Source organism: Buteo buteo, chromosome 13 (genome assembly GCF_964188355.1).
Source record: "Buteo buteo chromosome 13, bButBut1.hap1.1, whole genome shotgun sequence".
NCBI lineage: Eukaryota > Metazoa > Chordata > Aves > Accipitriformes > Accipitridae > Buteo > Buteo buteo.
The window spans coordinates 31629350-31653667 of NC_134183.1; the positions used below are offsets into that span (position 1 = coordinate 31629350).

Consider the following 24318-nt stretch of genomic DNA (forward strand, 5'->3'; position numbering starts at 1 on the left):
TATGTCCAATGTATATGAGAAACAAACTGATATTAAGGGGTTGTTTATATTATAAGGGCAAACACCCAACTGTGGGAGGTGGGCTGGGCGACCCACAATAGTTTCTACAGCCCATAATTGTAAAATGAACTTGCATTCATCACTGTGTCTAAAGACAGTGGGGAGGGGAATTATTATTTTTTATTATTATCTGAGGAGGGGAAACAGCTCCCTCCAAATCACCTGGCTGGATAGTATACAACAGAAAGAAGAACTAAAGCTCAGAGAAGAGCCCGTACAGCTTACTTTTAAGTTGAACAATAGGCTTCTATGAAAATAACTTGTGCCGTAAATGAAGGCTTTAGGAGGACTTCAGTACAGTGTTTGTTAAATCAATCTTTGCTGGTATCTAGACAATCAACCCATATAAATATTTGTGAAATTAACTTTTATTAGCCAGGATGTCTACAAGAAGCCAAAGTAACCCCTTCCTGCCATTTGTGTACATTCACACCAGAATCTCTGACTAGAAAGGTAAACACTTTAGAAGGAATGCACCTGATTGAACACAGTTTAATCAAGGAGTTGGGCTGCTGATTGCTCTTAAAGAATAGCTAAAGAGAATTTCTGAAGTGCCTATAAAATTTAATTTGCTAACATCAAAACCAAACGAGGCCGCTACAAACAAAAAATAAGTCAAGATTTATCAAAAAAATAGTCACGAATTATTCTTTCAGTGCTTATACTACTGGAGTTTGGGGTTTCAGCACCATCCCCTGAAGGATTTACCTTTTGAGTCCCATAGCAGAGCGCTGAGGACCTTGAGCTGTGCGTGCTTCTACAGTGCTTTCATTGCTGACCCTGCCTTCACCATCCGGGGTGAGGCAGTTGTCAACAAAGCAACGTGCAGAGCAAAAAAATGAGCCAACAGTAGAGGTCAGCCATGAACTGTAGATTTCCTCTCCAGATTTCTTGCTTGAACAATCCATGCTGTTTAATGTACACCCAGAAAGATCTGGGGCACCTGTGCCAAAACAGCAGTGGATAACAGAAGCGGGAGGAAAGAGAATGAGCTCCCTTCCCAAAATGCGACAAGGAAAAAATCTGGGTACTAAGAGCACTGCCATGGGAGGGTTGAGGTACAAATGGATAGTAACACTTGGTTTCTCTGCGAATAACACAGAGCTCCCTAGCAACTCGCTCCTGTCTGCTAGCTGGTCCAAAAAGGTCAAGATCTCACAGAAAGAAAAATACCACCATGAAACAAAAAAGGGAAATAATAAACTCAAGCTAGATGGATTGTTAAAAAAAAAAAATACCCGAGAACTTTGACAGTGTATGCCCCTGTATCAGCTATGGCTTGGCTTTTGGGGAGTTACCATTGCCACTGGCTGATTTCCACTACCCCTTGGTAAAGTTGTTCAGCACGTTGGCTCATTTGAAAAGGGGAATGTTTCAGTCCCCCTGTATGTTATGGCTGGAACACATGATGCACCAATGTGCTGGGCTACTCGGGTTGCCCCCGGTTTCGTCTGGTCCTGTGCTCAACATTTAAAAATATTTTAAAAGTGGCTACATATATTAGGTCAGCGCTTCAGCCAAAACAGATTACCTGGATTTTTAAAGCTGAGAATTAACACGGACTAATAAACTGCTGTTTGTTGGGTTATTTGAAAAACAAGCATTTAGTCACTCCTTGCAAATGAGGACACTCTTCAATACCATTCTCCTTTAAATGGAGCTAAGACATACACTTAATGCAGCAATTGGATTTGAAGTGCAGGGATTTGGACTGAAAGAAATAACCCACGCCTGGCTAGCACAAAGACATGCTTAAAGTTGCGAATGGGAACCCAACAATGAACAAAATGCATTGAATCTTCTAAGCCCGCTTTCCAACTGTGGTGCATTATACCCACACCGGGCAGGAGCTCAGGCACCATTTTACTGTCGTGCGTTCGTCAAGCACGAAACACAACGCCCCTCAGCCACGGTTGGTTTTCCCATGCCTAGACAAAAACATCCAGCACCTGAGCCCCCAGCCCTGCATCTCTGCTGGGGATTTAACAGCCACGTGTGCAACAGCACCATTTTGCCCATCTCCCTCCTCCTCCCCAAAACGTGCCCGAAGCCAGATTCCCGGCTAAGGCCAGCAGGGACCTGCCCTGCCCTGGACCCCCACCCTGGCTGCCTTCCCCTCCCGCTGCCCGGCTTGCCCCAGGCAGCGGGCTAGTTCGTGCCTTTGACGGCGGCAGCCACTGCCGACGGCAAAGGTGAAGGACCGAGCGCCCGGGACGAGGAGGGGAGCCGGGAGGGCAGCTCCGAAGCCCTCAGGGACCTGACGTCCTCCGGCTTTTCGGCTGGCGCGGGCAGGGCGTCTCCCCGCCGCACCCGGGCACGCCGGCTGCCCTGCGGGGGAGCTGGGCGGGCGGGCAGGGCTGCCTGCCGGCCCCGCCCGGAGCAGCCTTCGCTCTTCGCGACGCCGTCGGGCGGGCGGGCGGGGAGGGAAGGGGGGAGGGCCGGCACCCCGCGGCCCGCCGCAGCCCAGGCCGCCGCGGGGGGGGTGCCAGCTGGCAGGGCTCGGGGACAGGCCCGGCGGGAGCGGGGAGGGCCGCGGGCGGGCGCGGCTGCCCGGCAGGGGAGGGGGCTGCCCCCGCTGCCGTCTCTATAACGCCGGTGCCGCTCGGCCCAGCGCGCCGCGTCGCCCCGGCTGCGGTAGGCGCCTGCGAGCGGCTCCGCTCCCTCCCCTCCGGCCCGGGGACGCTCCAGGATTAGGGAAGGGAGGGGAAATCCATCAGGCGGAGAGGCAGGGCGCGGAGGCGGGCCGTCGGCACTCCTCCTCGCCGCCGGAGCCGGCGGCGCCGTAGGGCGAGCTCCGGTGCGGGCGCAGGAAGGGGCCGAGCGGCCGGAGGTCCCCGCGGGGCGCCGGCGGCTCCCAGCGGCCCGGATCCGCGGCTCGGCCCGCGCCGCAGCCCTGCTCGGGGCCGGCGGCGGGGCTCGGCGGCGGGAGAAGCGGCTGCTGCTGTCGCCCCCCCTCGCCGCGCCGGGTCTCCCGGGATGGGCCTCCAGGAGCTGGCGGTGTGGCTGCTGGCGGCGGCGGGTCTTGTGCGCGGTGAGTGAGCGCCGTGCTCCCGCGGGCGGCCGGCTCCGGGCAGCGCCGGTTCCGCGGGCGGCCGCCGGGAGCCGGGGGGGGGGGGGGATGCGGCAGGGGCGGGCGGGAGGGCAGGGACAGCTGCCCTGGATCCTCCACGGCCCCTCGCCGTCCCCTTCAGCCCTCTGCCCGCGTCTTGCCGCTGCGGCTGGGGGCTGTCCTCTGTCCCGGGCCGCTCTGCGGGCTTGCCAGCGCTGGGAGCTGCTGGGAAGGGACGTGGGAGGTGGACGGAGCAGTGGGGATGGGGGAGCAAACTCCGTCAAGGCACTTAAACGGTGGCTGCTTCAGGGCAGAGACGGTGGCGCTTTTTTTGGGGGTGGTGGTGGTGGTGGTGGGGGAGTTAAGGAGTAGAAAATAGGGAAGAGGAAAGTCCATCTGGAGTGGGGACAGGGACGGCCGGCATCCAGAGGACCTGTTCCTACCCTGACCCAGATTTCCTTTCCTTCTGCAACTGCCTCTGCCCCTGGTCTACTCTGCTCCATCCGTGTGGACCTGCTCCCTCTCTCTCCACAGGAAAACGGCAGAATAAAGACCCTCCCTGGATTTGAGGTGTAAAAAGGACAGAAATCCCTGAATATTATCACGTATATTAATGTAGTGCCTATCGTCTCTGCCAGGAACCTTGTACCCCCACTTTATTCATAGCTCTGTGAACAGAGAACAAAGCAGAGACCACTTCCCCCAAAGAGTTCTCAATCTGAAGCCGTCTGAGAGCAGGATTCAGCCTAACCTGTGGCCATTTTTCTCCCATTGTCTTGCTGATGCCCTCTGTCGTATCTGTGTTCTGCTTTTCTGGTTATAGCTATGCCAGGACAGGTGTCAAAATACAGGTGGTGTATTTCCTCCTCATCACTTCTTGCTGCTGGACCGAAGGGTGCCTATGCTGACAAAGCATCATTAGCATTTAGAATTTATCACTCCTGGCCAGCCAAGAAATTATCAAAGAGGGAATCCCCCTTCCAGGCTGGGATGAAAAGAAAGAGTGATCTATTTGTGGTAAGATTTTGTTGTAGTAGCTACTGAACTATATGAATTACAGTGGCATTTTTTCTGGGAATGCAGCAGGTAAAATAATAGATACATAATATCTGATAGCAGGAAAAGAACATACGTCCTAGCTTTACTTTCTGATATAGAATCCTAATTATTTATCTATTTATTCCTGTGTTCAAAGAGACCCTGCAAGGAGAGTTCCAGAGGAAGCTTTACAAGGAGCTGCTGAAAAATTACAACCCTCTGGAGCGACCAGTTGCAAATGATTCCCAGCCGCTCACTGTCCATTTCACTCTCAGCCTCATGCAGATCATGGACGTGGTGAGTCTATAACCTTCTAGGAAACTGGTTCTTTAAAAGGGTGGATTTTTCCTTCCTACAATGGAGATTTGTGATAGCGAAGGAAGACTGCAAGATATTGGAAAGCACAAATAATTCCAGACACAATGTCAAATTTTGACTGCCTTTTTAAAGAGGTAAACTTAAAAGTAAAGTTTGCCTCTTCCTCAGATCTCTTGTCAGTATTTCCCAAACTTCTTAGTATGAAATATTTAAAGTGAAGCTCAAGCTGCATACTTTGAATCCTTAACTGTACTTAGAACCAACAAGAAGTGTAGTCTGGTAGGTGGTATATGCAAAACTAAAGCTGTTGATTTCTGGTGGTCCCTAAAGAGCATCTTATTTTTGGAGATGGGGAGGAAGGAAGGGGGTCTCCTGGCCAAAATCCAAGTTATATTATTTCTTATTTAGATAAGATTGTTACATTCTATATGCTTAAATTTTAGCTGCTCTATTTGCAACCACAGTTGTTTGCTATATCAATAGATACTCCCATGCAGTCCTTGGCAGGCTTGTAAAATGCACTGTAGGATCTTTTGGGTTCAAATACGAGTAATTCATGCTTCACTCTGTCACAGTGGCACAGAGATCAAACTCTACATATAAGTGGATTTACAGTATTCATTTTTACTGAATTCAGCTAACTATGGCCACTAGTAAAGAAGTTAATTACTTAAAATTAGTAGTTAACCTCAAGATGCCATTATCTTTCCTTCAGATGCTTGAAGTTTGAGATGCAACAAAATTAAAAAAAAAAATAAAAAATGGGATTATTCTTGACAAGTGGCTTGCTTTCTGTTCTCTTACAAGCTGTCGATTGCCAAAATCCAGACACTGTTCATTTACTATCTGAAGGTCAGCACGCACACACAGAGAACTCTGCAGGTTTAACTGCTCATAGTTTCTATGCCGGTTTTTGCAAGTTTTAGATTTATTAGACCTAAGGTGAAAACTAGGATGTGTATTTCCAGTGTGATACTTAGTATTTGTTAAAGTGAGAGTAGGCAGTCATAGTCAGTGAACTGTTTCAGTGTCAGCGCCACTAAAGCCAACAGGCAAAATATGTCAGTTCTATCCTTGTCTACAGCAGTTGAGTTTTAATATATGTGATATCAATGAGCAGAACAGAAGCTATATGGAGTCATAAATTCTTTGAATGATGGTGAGGGAAGAATATGTGTTATGCAGAGTGCAACAATTTCAAATGGTGCTGGCAGATTGAACTTGATGCAGACTTTGGCTGTACTGCACGGCCACTTGAGAGCTAGGAGAAGACAGCCAGGTATTAGACCAAAACTTTGATGTGAGATAAAAGCCTGTACCAGTGGGCTGATACAGCAGATGACACTAACATCCCACTAACTGTATGTGGGCGTGCTTTTGTTATTAATGATGTTTATTATGGGTGGGCTTAGAGATTTTGAAAAAAGGGGATCTCCTTGCGCTGAACAAGAGGCAATCAGAGACAACAGAAGAAGCATAATAGTGAGGAACAACACAAAAGGAATAAATGATACTAAGGGATGTATTAATTTCATGATTCATCTTCTAACTGGATTCCTTTAGAATGTGTCAAGGTAACACAAAGAGGCATTCGAAGGGCAGTGGGAGTCATGAGGACAGGGCAGGTCAGAGGAAAGTAAGAGGCTGAAGTGAAGGGAATGAAGGGCAGCATGGGACAGCAGTGCTTCAAAGGGCTGAATGCCTGAAGGTCCCCGTCTGGGTTACTGCTGCAGTTATTCTTGCTGGCTCAAACCTTCATGGGTCTCTTGCCATGTACAGCAGGGATTGTGGAGGAGGGCAGAAACAGCCGCTCGGTTCGCGTGGCCCCGTATCATCTGTGTGATGGAGCTTTGGTCTAGCTCCTCTTTCCAGTGTATCAGGCCCCTTCGTGGCTTCTGCAGCAGCTCCTACTGGCTGGAGTCTTCAGTCATAGCTCTACATTCTCTGTATTTCTGGTTTTAGGTAGATTTTTATCTTTGGTAGTAATAGGCCAATATGTTCAGGAAAGCTTAGCCAGTCTGTTCAAGGCCTGTTCAAACTAAGCACCCGGGCAAAACTCCACATTTTAACGTATCTCTGCAGAACTCGGTATGATACATTGTGCCTCAACTGAATCCTAAACCAGGCTTCAATAAAACCGCTTCCCAACCATCGACTTAGTTTACACTAGGCCGCCTTCTGTAGCTCCCTTTTGGGCAATGATCTCCTGCTGCAGTATGTGCCTTCTCACAGCTACTGGAGGAGCTTTTGCTTTGGTACAGGACAGTATAGTCCCCTTCAAAGGATTTTTGTACAACTCTTTTTGTACAACTGTGTGTTCAGGAAACATTTCTCTAGTGCTTTATTTTGATAACCAGGATAAAAACCCTGATGCTGTAGGGTTTTTGTTGTTTGGTTGGTTTTGTTACTGTTAGCATTACACTACATACAATTCATTTCAGAATTATTTCAGAACAGGAGAGCTCGAAAAAGCACTTTGATCCAAAATAAAACAGGGCTCTGAACAGACCAGTTTTTCCCCCAGCTTTCAGAAACTGCAGTTCTGGTGTCATTCTATATAGACACATTTGGCCTGAATATGTTAGGCTAACATGCTTTCAAGTATTAACCACCCTGGGTTTGTTGTATGGCCAGACCCTCCTAGTGATGACACAGGTTACAGAAGCCTTCTTTATGTCATCAAAACTGTTTCCTGAATAGAATAAGCTGAATGCAGATGGGAATTTTTTCCTTCTTACATTGCATCTACACTGTAAAGGTTTCCTTTGCATTTCTATGAGTTAATAGTGGGGCTGTCTCTTCCCCACACTCCCAACATGGCTATAACCATGTCCTTGACTACTGTATGAACAGTTGGCTGTTGGAGACACAAATGGCTAAAGGCCAGCAGGCAGTCAACTTCACAGAATTAATTTCTTCTGGAGTTGTCAAGTTTAATTAAAAAACATACAAACTGAAGGGCAAATATCCACAGATCACTCGCCAGTCTGGGTATAGTCAATGACTGGCAGTCTTGGCTAATATGATTCAAAAGGGAGTTTTTGATCCTATGTGCCTTTCAAAAACAACCCTGCAAAATCAGTAAGAAGCCATAGTTTTTGTACTGGCAGTTTAGTTACAGCTCATTCTGCTTGCTATAAAACTGACTGCATTTCTTTCTCAGAAATCTGGGATTGACAGGCAAAGAAAGAAACCAACCATGAAGTAAATTAAGCTTCACACTATAAAACAAATGAGTTTTCTTCATTGTCAACAAGAAGCAAATGCTGGTGGGAATGACAGCTACTTGCAATAACAATTACTGGTTTAACAAGCTAGAAACAAAACATGTCACCATCATGCTTTCCTGGAGTATATATATTCAATTTAATGGCTTCTCGGCTGATACCAGCTGTACGGGGAGTTAGATCTATCCAGAGCAGATCCATGAAATCCCTGCCAGAACAGATTGAGCCAGGCTGGACCCTGGCTGCTGCTATTCCTTACTTGAAGTCTCTTCCATTCCACTCTGACTTTGCTGATAGGAGAGGGGGGACAGTATATGAAACCTTTTCCAAATACAGTGGATGTTTCCTACCTTACATTTTTAGTTTAGGTTAACCCTTTCCTTCTAAAACTAGCAATTATTTCTACCCTATGCTTGCAGATGTGTTTTTTTTTTTCATTGGTATTGCATATTAATATGCATGCTAGCATCAGGACTACATAATGAGGGACCTGTAAGTGCTGATTGCCTGAATTTAGTTTAGTTCACGAGAAAATAGAGTTAATGAACTGTCTAGTGAGAATGCAAGACAGCACAGTAAATTATACAAAGTGTTGCTAAATGGGAAGCGAAAACAGTGGCAGCATGAGAAAAATGCAGGTTAGGGACACATGAATGAAGAGGAGAGCTAGGAAACTGGGGGAGTGCTTAGAGAAGAGGGCATGTATGGTAGACCTGAAAGACAGCAAAGGATTTTGGAAGAAAGGTAGAATTTAGGTGGAAGAGGATGGGGGACAAAATGGAAAGAAGGAGGTTTGAAAGGAGCGGGCTTAAAAAAAGCTTCTGTGTCAAGTTAATAAGAACTTTCAAGAGAGAGATCCTAGGTATCTTTCAGTTCGCTTTATTCCTGTATTCCTTAATAGAAAAAAACACTGCTCTTAAACCTTTGCAAACAATCTTGCAATTATGTCATCCTGAAGTGAAAACAAAGTGGAAACAGCTAACTGGCCAGAAGTGCTCTTCAAGGACATTTGAGTTATTAGAATATCAGAAGATGGAATAAGAGGTTTCTTTTGCTTTTCATAATTATTTGTTTCAATTTTCTTGAAATGAGAAATGCCAAGCAATTTGACGAAAGAAATGAAAAATAACCTACTTCCTCTCTGATTTGCTGAAATCTTGTTTCAAAACTCCTTACAGGAAAGCAATGTATATTGAACAAAGCCTGATAATAAACATCTCATTGGATCTGAATCAAAGAATGTTTGGAAACATCTGACTTAAGAAAACTAAGCAAAATTTAAGAATAAGCACAGAAAGAAAATCTTAAACACTAAGGGTATCTGCATACCTTAGTGGCAGGAGAGGAAGAAGGGTTAATTGATGGTCATAGTTGATCAAGGTCATAGCTTCAGTGCAATGTCAAAAAAATAAGGAACATGATGTAGAGAAGCTAATTTTTCTCTACATCTCACCTCATGGATATCCCACTACCTGAACAAAAAGCTAGTCTTTGGCCTCTGCCTGTCTAGTGTTTCAGTGTTGGCATGGAGTATGAACCTATCTTACGCTTAGGAAGAACTTCCAGCATATGCATGTTTGAGAAACAGATTCTTGAAATACACTGATGTAATTTCCACACTGGATAAAATTACAGCCACCACTTTTTTAAACACTAATGGAGGCAAATACCTTCTAACATCCTTATTTTCTCTTGTAACATCCATCCCAATAATAGCATCAGAGGAGAATATTCAGCCACTACCTATTGGTTTAGAATGAACACTAGGAATAGACGCAGCAGCAGTGCTGTTCCTACTCTGCTACATCTCATGCAGAATAGTGAATGGCATAGAAAAACAAATATAGTGATCACGAAGGTATGAATTTTGTGCCTAGCCTGACATTTTTACAATAGACATATTTGTATCTACTGTAAGTTAACACAGTTAAAAGAAACGTATCTGAGGGAATTCCATCCCTAAAAATCAGAATATGAAACCTTAGAAATTTATGCAAAATGATCATACATTTACGCTGAAAATTACTGCTTAGAAACACAGACATGAAGAACTGGAATACATTGATATATACAGTGATAGTTCAGTCTCAATTTTTACTGCTATCTAAACGAGTAGAAGAATCCTACAGTCTTATTTTAGTTTGGAAGGGGCCTCCAGAGGTCATCTAGTCCACCCCCCTGCTCCAGATATGTCTAAATAGATCACGTTACCCAGGACTGCGTCCAGTCAAGTACTGAACACTTCCACAGAGAGAGATTCCACAACCTCCCTGGGCAACTTGTTTCAGTATTCAACTATCATCATGGTAGACTTCTTTTCCTAACATCTAAGCAGAACTTCCCATGTTCCAACTTGGGAACAAAACTAAAAAACACTTCTAGAAAAATGATGCACCTTTCCTTCTTCAACAAAATTGGGTATGCAGCATGAAGATATTTTTGGCAGTGTACCAGATTTCTTGATTATTTGCAGCAAGGTATGTATTTTGACTTTAATAAAGCCTTTCTGAATAATGTTCTTAGCAGAAAACTAGAGAATAAGGCCTTGGTAAACCCACATGGCAGAACTGGTTAGAAAATCTTAAGAGTAGTTGACAATGGCTCACTTTCAAAACGGCGAGATTTAGTTACATGGTGAGATTCCCCAGGAACCTATACTGAGTCAGTGTTTTAATTTCATTTCACCTGGAAGATAGAATAAGTAATATTTTTATTACATTTGCAGATGACGTAAGTTTGGGAGGAGTTCAGAGAATACTGAGGGCAAAATTAGAATTTAATGTTGTCTTGTTGTAAAAGTAGAGTAAAAGGACTGGTTTGACCAATTTGATGCATGTTTTTTTCAAAGCCTAAATTATGTGAAATTTTGAGTATTATATTTTAAGAAATATTTGCATGTACTGGAAATAATCCATCCGCTGGAGGCTTTAGTTGTATTGAATGAGTTTAATCTGATGCCTAAGTACTTTCTTAACTGGAACCAAAGACATGTCAGTACTGCCTCTGTATGAGGGCAGATATTTGTATTATTTTTATCATTCCATCAACTATTGTAGTCACAGTCCAGACTCTCCCTGTACTAGATCATATGTAAACACAGCTGAAAAGATCATCTTTGTTCCAAAACATTCACAAACTCATTATATTTTGATAGACTAGATTCTTTGAACATCAGAATCATTCATATCATAACTGTTGAAGCATACACGACAGTGTTAAATACAACTTTATCATAAAAATGCTAAACTTAAGACTAGAATTATTGCATTGGGATCAGACCAATGGTTTTCTGATATTAATTTTCATTAATATGCTCTCTTAGCTTTTTCTAAGGAATTTCAGCAATTTTACTCTGCAGCTGTTGAAAACATTACTGTGTTCTGGGGCTTTCTGGTTTGAATCTAGAATTTATACCAACTTTCTAAGTAGAACTCGGGGCACCATTCTGTGAGTGTACTAAGCTGATCTCAGCACTCTGCTGCTGAAAGAGATGATCCCACTAACTTCTGGCCTCATTTTCCTACCCCTTTGGCTTGCACCGGTGCCTCTGGGACTGAGCAGTTAGCTGTGTCAATTTTTTGAGTAGTCAGTTTTCTAGATGACCTGTACTTACTTTGGATTTAGATTAGCTTAAACTGCTCACAAACCTCTACCTGTGATTCTTCTTCACTTAAAATCTGTCATATATTTAGCAAAAAACCAAGCTAGTTTCATCTCTATCTGAGCCAAGTTGCTAAACTTGGGAGAATGCTAGATCAACACTATCTTAGCTTGTGACTTCTGTAGCAAGACTTATGGTAACATTTTGGTGGGTATGAATCTGTCCATTTTGGTCAACTCTGATCATAATTTATTTTTTTTTACTAGCAGAAGAATCAACACAATAATTTATTTAAGAAAGTTGAATTTAGTTATTTATCTGCATGAATATTCAAGTTCTTACTTATGTTGCATAACACCATTTAGTCAGGAATCTTTCATGGCTCCTCCAGACATTTACTAGCTAATTAAATCATTTACTACACAACAGTTTTCGCTTCTTTTCCAGTTTCTCCTGTTTCTTTTTTTACTTTCTAGTTAGGGAAAAGAAAAGTGCTGAATAGTTGTTTGTATGTAGTGAGCAGCAGCAGAATCTCAAGAGAAATCCTGTTCCTTTAGGCTGTTCAATTCACTTGTGCAGACCAAAGGAAAAATGAAAGCATGCAAACTTTCTTATGTTTATCTGAACTCAGTCAAAGTTTGCTCATCCTACATTGCCCTTGGTTACTTGTACGACTTAGATTTATATATTCAAGGGCTTTCGTCCTTGTTTCATTTTACACAGTGTAAGTGATACAGTTGACTTCAATGACTTACTTACATACAGTGCTTAGCAAAGCCTCTGCGTAAGAATCTGCAACTCACTATTTGCAGTCAAATACCCTGGACACACTGGGCAAGGTGGTAATGTGAAATACCTTGAAATTTTAAAAAGAAAATGATGCTGTCATTCAAAGAAGCCAAACAGCTTCTGTAAAGAAACAGACTATAAAAACAAATATCTCCCCTAAAAAAAAAAAAAAAAATAAAAATCTGGAAAGACGAATAAAACAACCAAATCAAGAGGCTTGTTGAGAAATGGTGCTAAAGTTCCTAAGCTGTTTATCAAACCTCAGCAGCCCCTTTGCAAACAATGGTTGTGGCAGAAGCTCATCAAATCTGCATTATTCTTTTAATCTTTAGCATTCATTTGTGTACATTAGAAAAAGTCTCTCCAAGCTTTATTCTCCTCTCACTTTGCTGCTTGATCTTTATTCTTTCCATGCTAAAGGGAGAAACTATTTGCACTTTCATAGTGCAGCCATTTCCATTCTACCATGATTTAATTCTGAGAGTTTAGAAAACTGGAACAGTGCTGGGATATGCTTTGCGATATTTTTAGTTAGTTTAATACCTATGAAAATTACTGGATTATAACAGAAAACAGAGTATTCTGCTTCCCCATGAAATATGAAGAACAGATGTTTTCAAATAACAGTCTAAAATATTCTGATAATTTATCTATTTAAACAAGCAGACAACACTGCTCCCTACCCTACTGAGGTGAGATACTGGTACACTAAGAGAAACTGCAACCTTTTTTCTGTGATATTTGTCCATTTTTTCTGTGCTTCTAAATATCTTCTGGCTTTTTTGACTATTTTTTCCTTCAGCATCTTTCTTTTACCTAGTCTTCTCAAGCAGTGTTAGATCTGGAAAGATATTTTAAACACAGTCTATATTCTGTAGGGTGGAATGGGAAGCAATGAATTTACACTAATTTAAGGCATTTTGCAGGAAGGAATAAAGGACTGACTAAAGGCTATAAAAAAACCTCTTGACAATAGTTCACTGGAGGACATAGAGATGTTCCTTCTATATGAAAATCAGAACTTCTGTTCTGCTTTCTGGTTCCACAGGAGAGGTCTTTGGAATTGTAATACAAACCAGTTGGGGTTTTTCTGTTTGTTTTTTAATATGAGTAAAGCAAAGCAGTTTCTCTAACATTTTCCTCATCCTTTACGATATAAATAATCAGCACGAATCAGAGAAGCTCAGTACTTCATTTCTTTGTTTTCTAACTACATTGGTATGGATGCCTCATTAACTTAAAAAGTGAGTAGACATCTACTGGTAGGCCACTTGTGATGAAGAAGATTTGCATCCTTACTGTGAAAAGTATGGTTAAGGTCCTAGAAAACAGATTCTGTTGTGATGGATTGCTGTAGAGCACAGGGACCAGAATATAAAGCTTTCACATTTTACACGGGACCTCTTACAAGAACAACAGAATTTGCAAAGTCACATCATCTAGTAATGATTACTAGTCCTCAGTAATCAGCTAATAAAACAAAATTGCAGCACAAGACATAATTTCTAGGAGTCAGGTCTGGCTAGCTAATACTTGTTCTTATACAAAGCTTTTAATTCACAGAAGTTTGGGGACTGAAATGAATATAGTCCCTGTAATACTCAGAATTGTTCCTCTTTTTTTTTTTTTTTACAGACTCTATACAGTTAAAATGACAGTATTTCTGTCATATTCAAGAACTAGACAATACCTCATGTCACTACTTACTACCTAAGTTCGTACCCTTTGTTTTGACCCATATGGATCACCTTGTTACAGTCTGTGGAAATTTGTATGAAATGTTTGAAAGCCCCATATTTATCTTTAGCAATGTTCTTGTCCTTGGATAGCGGAACTACACTGATCTGCATTGGCTGAGAACCTGGCTCCATAAAGTACAAGTAAAGTATTAGATCAGCATTTTCAAACCTTCTTTGCCTGTTAAATTACTTCCCTGTTCCCAGGCTCTTGGGAGATCTACAGGTTCAGTCTGAGCCGACACACTCTGTGTGCGCAGTCTAGTCTCGCTGCTGGTCTGCTGTGGTTTTTGTGCACACACAGACTAATTACATGCTCTGTAAATCTGGTGCTTCTTGGGAAAACCTGTTTTACTGTGCACACAAAGATGGGAGTTATCTTGGCTCTCCCTGGATTTGATTTGCCTCTGACTGCAGTGTCAATGCGCACTGAGGACGGAGTTCAAATGTAGGTGGCTGTCCCTGCTGGACCCATTTCTTTTCTGGGAAGGCTGCTGAAAGTGCTGTGGGCAGATGCTGTGGGCTGGATGAATTATCTGGGGAAAACCAACCCACACCTAGCCATCACAGCCTCTGCCCTGCTCCTGTAACGGGATCTGTGTGGGTCCACCAGTCGACAGGGAAGGTGCTGCAGCAGTTTTGGCGATGATGGCAAGGGAAGGCAGGAGGTGCTGCTAAAGCAATGTACCTAACCTCTGACACCATCCTTGGGAGCACCTGTGTTACCAGAGGAGCCTGAGGACTAGATTAGATTACCAGTCATGGTCTAACATTTTAAATGGTAGTCCTGATAGGCTCTTGGAACAATCGAGTAGGTGGTATTCTGTTTCTGTTCTCTGTTTCATTTTAGGGCTGTATTCTCAGACCTGTGCAGATACAGTGCCTGCTTTTCTCTCTGAAAAGCACACACTATAAAAGGTTTTCAGTAATTTACAAATCTAATAGTGCTGACAGTGGTTGAACAAAGCATTGTCAATGGATTGCAAGCAAATACTTTTCTATCTATGAACCGCATATTAATATAGAAACATTCAAATGTTAATTACTTCAAATTTAGATGATACAGATGTGAATTCTTCAGTTTCTCCTGAACTCCTCACCATGTTTGCCTGAACAGAGTACTAAATAATCCAACTGTTCCCAATCTAAATATATCTCTGAGTTACAAATAAGGGAAAAAAAAAAGGGGGGGGGGAAGACGATCTCACAATGGGTTGGCAGCAGAGAGCATATATGAACAAGCGCTTATATAGGAAACAAAATCTTTTAAAATTCACCTAGAATTTTAATTACTTACATTATTTATTTTTAACATGTTAACTAATTTATTTTGAATTTTTAATTTATTCAAAATTAAAATAATTATTTTCCAAGAATAACCAGAAGAAGCCTGAAGTAAATGTATATCTGGGTTTACCTTTCACTGACGCTTGCATGTTCATGCCTGTTATCTGAAACTAGAATTTGATTTGTAAAAAGGAAAGGCTGTTAACACTGGCTTCAACAACAGCTAACTGAGAAGTGCTAAGAGCATGCTGCTGCTCATTGGGAGCAACATAAGAATATGATATTTATCCAGTTCATGTCTCCAAAATCCTCTGGTAGGGATGTGAAGCCATATTTGCATGGCCTATAATCACACCTCTGTATTGCTTATATGATCCTTATAATGGAGTAGCCTGAAGGGAACAATCAATAACCACGTGCAGAGTTGGTGGACCCACGCACATGTTTAATTATACAGCGCTACTACTTCGGACTTCCATTGGCTTGTTTTCTGTGTTCAGCTGTGAGTATTAACATATTTCTGTGGTTGGCATCCCCATAATTACTCTCAATAACTGCAGAGTTGTGTCGGTTAAGTATTTGAGAGGAAAGAAGCAGGCCTTTTACCTACTACCACCAATGCTACTAAACGCAAGAATGAAGACAGAAAAAATAATGAGCACTGGTAAGTTTGACTAAACCACTCACTGAGCTCAAGAAATTCAAATAAGCATTTTTATGGATTTTGGAGTGCTCACTCCCTCTCCGACTCCATGCAGACACAAATGTTCTTTTCACAGGAGAGAGTTTGCTCTTTTGTGTTGCAGAAAACAGCAGCCTGAAGGACTGTGTAGGTGTTCTGACATTTCAGTCATGACACTTGTTGCTTTTGTGAAGAGACAGACACACAGTTGATTTTCTTCAATATAGTCCTTTGTCAGTGTCTTCATCAGTGATTCTTTACAGGCATTAAAGAGAAGTGGAGGCCATACGGATTTTTAGGGAAATTTGAAAATTAAGACCCTTTAAAAGAGGACTGTCAAACCTGTCCCTGAGAGGATATAGGGTGAGGAATAACTAGAATTTCTGTAATGCTGATTCACCCTCTCTTCCGGAGTTATTAAGGTGTTTTTGTAATACTTTTGTGTCCAGAGCTGCAGAGACGTTCAGCAGGTTAAGCAATGTATTTTGTACTAAACCCTTCTCTAGGGAATTTTTTAATTGCAGTGGTGATGTCTGTGCTGTATCCTAGATTGAACAGAGACCCCAAGACATCAAGGATAATGGATTATGTTACATATCACAGGCATTTTGGAGCTATTCCTCCTTGCTTAATTTGCCTACAATTGGAAGGATGGAGATAAGATCGTATAGTTAGAGAAACTGTCTGGGATGAGTAATGGCACTTTGCTAACTGGTCCTCTGAAGCTGGCTTTCATTAACTATGTCCATTTGTAGTGGACAGAGCCATTCCTTGTGACTGTGTCCTAGTCAGATGCCTCTATCTCTATGGCTCTGGTGTTCCTCAAAGGTTCTGCAGTTTCAGCATGTGAATGGATGCTAAAACATGGACAACGTGCTCTGGTCAGGTGTGGAAATTTCGGTTGCAGTTATTCACGAGAATAGGACAGAAGAATGCCAGCAGCAGGCTGGTGCTGGAGCTGTGTGCTCTGATCACACAAAGGGAGGGGAAGACACAGCTTTGTGTTCAGCTCCTTGTTCTCCCATAACTTTCTCTTCTCTCCTTGAAGAAATCACCTGCTTTCCTTCAGTTTGCTAAATATATATGCTATAACAGCATTTCCATATGACTTATGAACATTTTGAGGAGAAAGCCTTAATAAAAAGTTGAACACGACTTAAAGTTGATTAGCAAGAATAAAATTAGAGTCAAATCCCTTGATATAATGCTGTCCTGGCATTACTGGTACATCCAGGGGTAACAACCTGACCTTTCAACTTCCATGTTTTGCAGCTAACCTCTAGGCAAATCAATCAAGTTCAAAGGCCTTAATTCCCTCTTGTTTTAATGCTGTCTAAGGAGTGGGGCTACGGGGGCTCTATTATTCCCTCTTAGCCTGTGGAATGGTTTGTAGTTCCCAGATCCCAGCATGCATTTGGAGCTGGGATGCCTATCTGTGTCAGACTGGCAATGATAATCAGCACCTAGAGCCAGTATTTAACACTAATTCAGGGCTCAATCCTCTCAATGGGAGTCTGCCATGGAATACAATGGAATCAGGAATTATTTGTAAATAAAGCAACAGAACACAGTTATTACTTTGCATGGTTGCAATAAATGTAACTGCACTTTAAGCTCTATGCTATATTTAATAATTGAACTGAGTGAAACCTACAGTGAACCATGGGCATTCATAAGATGATAACTTGAAAAACTGCAACCTCCCCCTCTTGCTCTTCGAAAGAATATTTTTTTCACACAAGACATGCTGAAGTGTGTTATTAGGTATGCTGTACTCTACTCACTCATTGCATACGCCTGATCCCTGCTTGTCTTTGCAAAGAGGAATGTGTTCAAATATAAATACAATCTCTTGTTAACAATGATGTACTGAAAAAAAAAAGAAAAAAGACTGCTATTACAATTATGTCCCCATGGTAACAGAAATGGTACATCATGAGGCTCTTAGACATATTTATAATCTCCGCTTCTTTTCTGTGAAACTGCGTGAAAATACATCTCAAGCCCACTGCCAGGACAAAGCCCTATTACAGTCAATAACAAGCATGACTGTCAGACCCTGTCAGAGTATATATGGAACAGAAATACATTCCCACATTTTAAGGAGGCTGCTCAAGCAGATGCTCTGCCCAGAGTTAAGATGGCTCTTCTATGCTTTCTCCAGCAGCTTTTCTGCTGTGTAAGATTTGCATCCATCTGGGAAGACCTGGGTATGTTTTAAGCAAACTCCACCTTTCTTTTAAAGTAAGATAAAATAGTTGGGGAGAGAGCAAATGCTTCTTGCAAAAGCAAGTAGGATTAGTTGGTGTGGAGAAACCACTGGATTTTTTCAGACTTGCAAAATAGAGCGCACACAGCACAATTTAAAAAAAAAACCAACAAACCAACAAACAACCCCCCCTCAGAATTTCACCTGAATTAAGTTAAGCAAAGCAATCAGACTCCTCATCTCACATTCCAAACTCAGCTTTAACCCAGGTAAAATTCAAATGACATTTTTCTAATTTTTATTGTAAATTAAAAATTAAGATATTCAAAAGGCCAAAAATGAGTACCTATTCCTACCCCGGCAGTACAGAATGCTTTAGTAACATTTTAGCATTTTAACTCTAGAAACCCTTAAAACTTTCACAGAACTTTAGCTTTAAGCAGAAGCATATTTGTCTGTTGTATTCAGGTTTACTTCCTCACTGTTTTGTTTCTCTCCTTTTGCACCTGAACAGTGCATGGGACAGGTGAACTCCAGGCTTCAATACCCATCCAGAACACATACCTGAAAATCCCCATTTTTTTTTTTCAGACTTACACATAGGTCAAGCTCTACAGTCACTAAGTCTGAATTGTAACTGTGGGTAAGCTCATAGCAAACCTCATATTAAATATGTGCTGGCTCAAGTGTTAAACACAGACCAGAACTGTAGCTAGTCTAGTGCTCAGGGCATCTTTCCACCACTCACACCAGGAGATTTCCTTTCCTCCTCTCCCATTCCCTTCCTCCCAGCTGCTGGATGCCGTTTCTCACCAGTGTTGCCAGTGACTTGCAGACCATCCTATTGCAGTTTCCATTGCATAAAACCAGGAGCTCACCATTGTGGGCCACCATGGCTAAAGCTTGTGCCTCTGCATACCTTATCCAAGGACCTCTCTGCACCCAACAGCAGATGCTTGTTTCCATTCGTGGTAACACTCTGCATTACTGCTGCTCTGTTCCTCAGCCTGTCTCTTCTGCATGTCCTTGCTACTACATGCAAACATCTGGAACTAATGTCAGCAGATGTGGCACTCTAAGCTGCTACATGTTGAGCTGTATAACTGTGCAAAGACTGCACTGCTAAGGATATTTATAGAAGTGCTGAAATCTGTAATGGTATGTAATAGTTTCGTAGCAGTACTGTAAAGTATTCATTTGGCACTGTTGCACTGTTATTTGTAGCTAGGCACCATTTTCCTTGTGTTTAATTTGCTGAAAATAATATGCTTGTAGGTTAGAAGGAAGATTTACAAAATCATTTTTTAAAAAGCATTTGTTAATTTTCTACTCATTTAATCCCATTTATAATGATTCAGTAAAAAACCCCACCAAAATAAGAAACAGTCTGAACAATTTCATATGTTCCTCATGGAAGGGACATGCTTACAAACTGCGAAGACAGGAATATGCTCTACAAATACTAAGTAGCATATGCCATAAGAGTAATACCCAAAAGTTAGACCCAGTACAGCATAGCTGGCTAGCTTTAAGTACTGCTGGTACTGTTTTAGTCCACAGCCCAGGTAATAAAGAAAATGGCATTACACATATATATGTAGGACAGACTGGATGTATGCATTTCAAAGGAAGATGACATAAGTAGATATTGCTTTGAAATAAATCTTCCATATCTTGAACTTTAAACATTACACTCTGATTAAGTAAACATCTATGAAGATAGGTCATATTTTGAAGGTGAGAAGCTGCATAGAATTGAAGATGGGGACCCCAAGATGGGGTCTTGGCTGTCACAGAGCACTATCTGCTAAAGAGACGTAGCTTGAGCTGGAATGTTTGGTTTATCCAGCATTATTTCTAGTAAGTGTGGCCCACTCCTGAATTTGTACAAGAAATAGTTCTAGTAAATATGGCCAGACAGAGGACTCACTGAATGTAGGTCATGGTTCTAAAACAAAACAAGAACAATAAATAAACAGAATGAGAGTGCAGAGTCAGACCTTAATCCCACCTGTCTCATGCAGGAGACTTCACTGGATTACAGTGGCCCTCTCTTACAAATATGTATAAATTTTTTATAAAATTGAGCCAATACATACAACAGTCATTAGCCTGAACACTTTGCATGGATGATTCAACTCTTTCACAAATACTCTTCAGCTGCATTCTCTTTTTCAGCTGTATATTCTAGCGTAAGTTCTTGTTCAGCTCTGCTGCACCATTCACATGATGTGAAGAGGCTGATTTTTTAATTCAAGTGGGAAACAAAGGAACTGTCATTGCATCTGGGATTGGTACTGCCACTCTGTCCTTCAAGATTATGGAAAGTGCTTAGGACAGCAGGTTGTGTTGGGAATATGCCAGAGATTTGCTCTGCATTGTTCCTGGCTAGAGATTCAGGGGACTTCAAGAAACTTTACTCGCTGTAGCACAAATGAAAGTGGGGGCTAGGGGGAGAGTGAGAAGGGGGTCTCCCTACAGGGAAACTGTCTGTTTCCCATATAACTCTAAGTATTTCAGTTAGTCCCAGAATAGCCATTTATTGCCTTGCTCCTCTTTGACTTTACAGTCCAAAGTCAGCCTTCTTAAAAAATAAAAATGGATAGTGGCAGCAATCTGTGCCAGTCTGTGTTATCTCCAGCAACAAAACTCCACTTTCCCCAGTCAGGAGCAATTCTACAGAGCAGTTGTCTATTTCAAAGACTTTCAGCATGTAGAGAGTATGAAGAGCAATTCATATGCCATCCATCACAAATCTAATAAACCTAAGAGCTCAATAGAAAAGAAGTTTTCTTTTCAAATTTCACTTTAATTAACCATTCACATTTTTGTTTGTCTTAAGATTTTAATTCTTTGATTAAGAAAAGCTAGAAGAAATTAAATCAAAGATCAAGAAGCACACAAAGTAAGGAAGACATTTTCAGGCTGGATTTCAGAAATTTAACTGCAAAACTCACCTTAATGCTACAGGAGATATTTAGCTAAATCCTGAGAACAGCTGTAATACCTTATCCCTAAAGGTCTGAAAGAGCCAGAGGGAGTCTGTCACAGAGTCATATATCATCCTAGCAGTGAGGGTGCCTCAGGGCTGAATTTGGCTTTGAAGTGGAATATGGAAGAGAAGAAATGGTGATGTCCTAAATGCCTTCAACTTTCACTGAGGTCACTGGCAGCATGGAGTGGCTGACTATAAAATGATGAAGAACAACTTTCAGGAGGTTTTTAGCACCAACAGAATCAGGGCAAATTAGCAGCTGACGTAAAGGGAGCTGGCCTAAGGCAAGCACAAGCCCAAGGCCAAGTCATGCAGAATTGGCACACTGTGCTGACTGGGCTGTGTAGTACGCATCATCTTAAACTCTGTTTAACAGTTTAAACAGTTTGCAACAGTTGCTGTGATTTTGAAGGAGTGTTGCTTCCTAGCAATAGGCTGTACCACTACAAGATTAAGTCACAGATGTCAGAGCTCTGTTTTTGTATAAAAATCTCACCGATATGGCAAAAGTCAGAACACCAAATATAAATGTGTGTTTAAGTTTGAAGTGGTCTCGAGAAAAATGCAGTGAAACAGTAAAAATCTGTATTTTCCACTTCTGACTTTTTTTGAGTAATTTTGCACTTTTTGCATCTGTTTTCAAAAAATCAGAAATATTCTGTGGCCTGTTCCTGATGTTGAGCCTCACATGCTGGATCATGGAATATTATAAATATTATTTATGCATTGGTAATGCCTGTTTATATAGCATTTTCTGCATAAATGGAAACGTGCTGTAAGCTGAGTCAAAAACATTTTACTATGATAAAAAGGTATATTGCTGACTACTGGAGAAATGAAGGGTAATTGCACTAACCTATTCCTTTTGTGGTGAAAGGGAAGTCAGGAGGGGAAGAGGCATCAGGAATTCAAATCTCTTTCATCTCACAATTCCTGTACACTGCCTTTTTCTTCATCTTTATGTTGCCTAAAAACCCTGTTTCACATTGCCAACTCTCCGTGTAGCTTTTTATTCCTATGCAAAAAACCCAAACATTCCTTAATTCCATCCAAATTTGCATTTTAATTAATCTTGCCTTTTGGCAGGTACAATGTAGGTGATACCTTAGGCTTCAGGGGTAATGAATGTGCACCCATTACAGGGCAGCCTGACTCTGCACCCTCTGCTACCATTCTTCAAGATCAAGACTCACTGCAGCTACAGCCCCCACCTATGGATGACTAAAGGTAGTCCTTGGCAAGCAGCTGCAGTTGTCATTTCAGTGTCCTTGCAGAAGCATCAGGCTGGCTTTTTTAAGTAACTGATTTTTATCCTCACCCCTGAGATAGCAAAATTCAATTTTGCCTGCACCACCAAGAAGCCTTGAGCCACCGTTAATACAAAAGTCTAGCATATGAGGAAAGGATAATTGCAGTAGTCTCCCTTGTTGACTTAGTGTTATAAAGAATGCGAGGTCACTATGGTGTTTTCAGATGGGCTCCAGGTGGGTGAAGCTGGACCACTTGCTACTCTGGCCTCTCCTGGAGGTTGGCCACACAGGGCGCTGGTGTGCACCAGCATGATGGGCAGGAATGAAGAAATCCAGCCCTTTCACTACTCTCCATAAATTTCGAGGAGCTCAGATTAATCTTGTCACTATGGCTGCCTAAAGTATGGCCATAGCATCAATCTTTTGTCAATTGGCCGTTTTGTGAGTGCTTAAGTCACGCTCCAGCCTGTTCTCTCAGTACTAATCCTAGAAGAATTCAGCCTTTATACAGTTTAGTGAGCTGAGTGCATGACCCTGAAAAGGAAGAGGAAGAAAACCCCAAGCTGTGTTAAGCAAAAATTAAGCCTAACAGGGTTTTAAATGATGTGGGAAAAAAATGTCATTAGGTGCTAGTAATTTGACATTGTGGATCGGAAGATGTTGAGAATGTTTAATAAGCAAGTGCTGAGACAATAAGGTAAGAGCTAATGAACTGATTAACCTGCTGCTTTCAGTGCGATGACATTCAGGCAAACAAAAGTGAAAATCTATATAGGGAGTGCCTTATGTGTCTCTCACTGGCTGCCAGGCCATTTTTAGCTTTAGACTACAAGTACTAACTTCAGTCTTGCTACAAGGTACCAGTCAGGAACCTAGCATTATTGCTGTAACAAGGGATGCCTTAAAATGTTTTTACAAACTCTTTCATTAAGGTTCATAGTAACTGAAGCTCAGTTCAAAGAGGCATTACTTTTTCTGTAATTTAGGTGAGATTCAACCATGTAAACATCAAGAATGTGGATTTGAAGTGCAAGAATTACAGCTGATAGATTTTAGTCAGGACATCAGTTTATGCAAGTCTTCTGGAAAGTATGTGTTTCTTGCTAGGTGCTGCATGTCACTGACTGCATGTCACTTCATAGGCATGCAGGCTTATTTTACTGCTTTTTCCTCTTGCTTTTTGCTGCATAACTTTTCTATCGTGGGTACTACACATGCTGACATCCTTTTGAAAGTCAGCAGATAATATTCCTTACAAAGTTTGCCATGTCCAGGCTAATGCCTTTCACAAAGCATTGTCAAATTTCTATCTCTTCTTTATATATTCTATTGAACACAGGGTAAGGGAAGGATAATGTGAGAATCTGATATTGTGTTTCCAAAGGTGATCAGTCTGATAGACTGTTTAAATTGAAAAGATAGACAAAACTAGAGATCGGAATTGGAAGAAAGGAGACAGTGCAATTCCCTTAAAAAACATCCAGAAGTTGTTAGTTCTACCTTCAGAAATTAACGAAGGACCATTCAAGTCTTCCTGATGTCAGCTGCTTTTCCTTCATTAACTACACTGCCATGAAATAATGTGACAAGCAGTCCAGTAGCAATTCGCCACCTGCCCTCACAGATCATGATACAGTTATGAATCAAGTAGACCAAAGAAGCCTCCCACCCACTTTCCACTGTGTGAACGAAACCTAACTCTTCCATTAGCTTTGCTACTTGGCCAGTACTATCTGAACAGCAAGTAACCTAAAGTAGCTAGTACGGGAAAAAAACAGACGAATCCAAACAACATGATACAGTTTCTGGTCTCATTCTCCGACTAATTTTCCCAGCATCTCACAATATATTGTGAAGTCCTTTTTCTTTGCTCCTTTATAGTAGAAGGGGTTTGTAGTAGGAGCTGCCTTGCTTTTGTGTTCAACACTTCTTCTGTAAGTGTTTACGAAGTACTGCAAAGTGACAAAAACTGGTGAAGTTCTATGAAGCATTTCAAGCCCGCCCATCATTTTATGGGGAAGTACTGCACATCTCTAATGAAGAACAGTGTTAATGCAGTTTGCTGTAAAGCTTTTAG

At 41.7% G+C, this 24318-nt stretch overlaps 1 protein-coding gene across 1 annotated transcript in view; it reads left to right on the forward strand.

Moving 5' to 3' along the window:
- Window positions 1-2656: 2656 nt before the first annotated feature.
- Window positions 2657-24318, forward strand: part of LOC142039131 (neuronal acetylcholine receptor subunit alpha-7) — a 45830-nt gene continuing 24168 nt past the window's right edge. Inside the window, exons 1-2 of the mRNA XM_075045409.1 lie at window positions 2657-3091; window positions 4305-4444. Of these exons, the coding sequence (XP_074901510.1) occupies window positions 3037-3091; window positions 4305-4444 (195 nt within the window). The 5' untranslated portion in view covers window positions 2657-3036. The remainder of the gene's footprint in view (window positions 3092-4304; window positions 4445-24318) is intronic.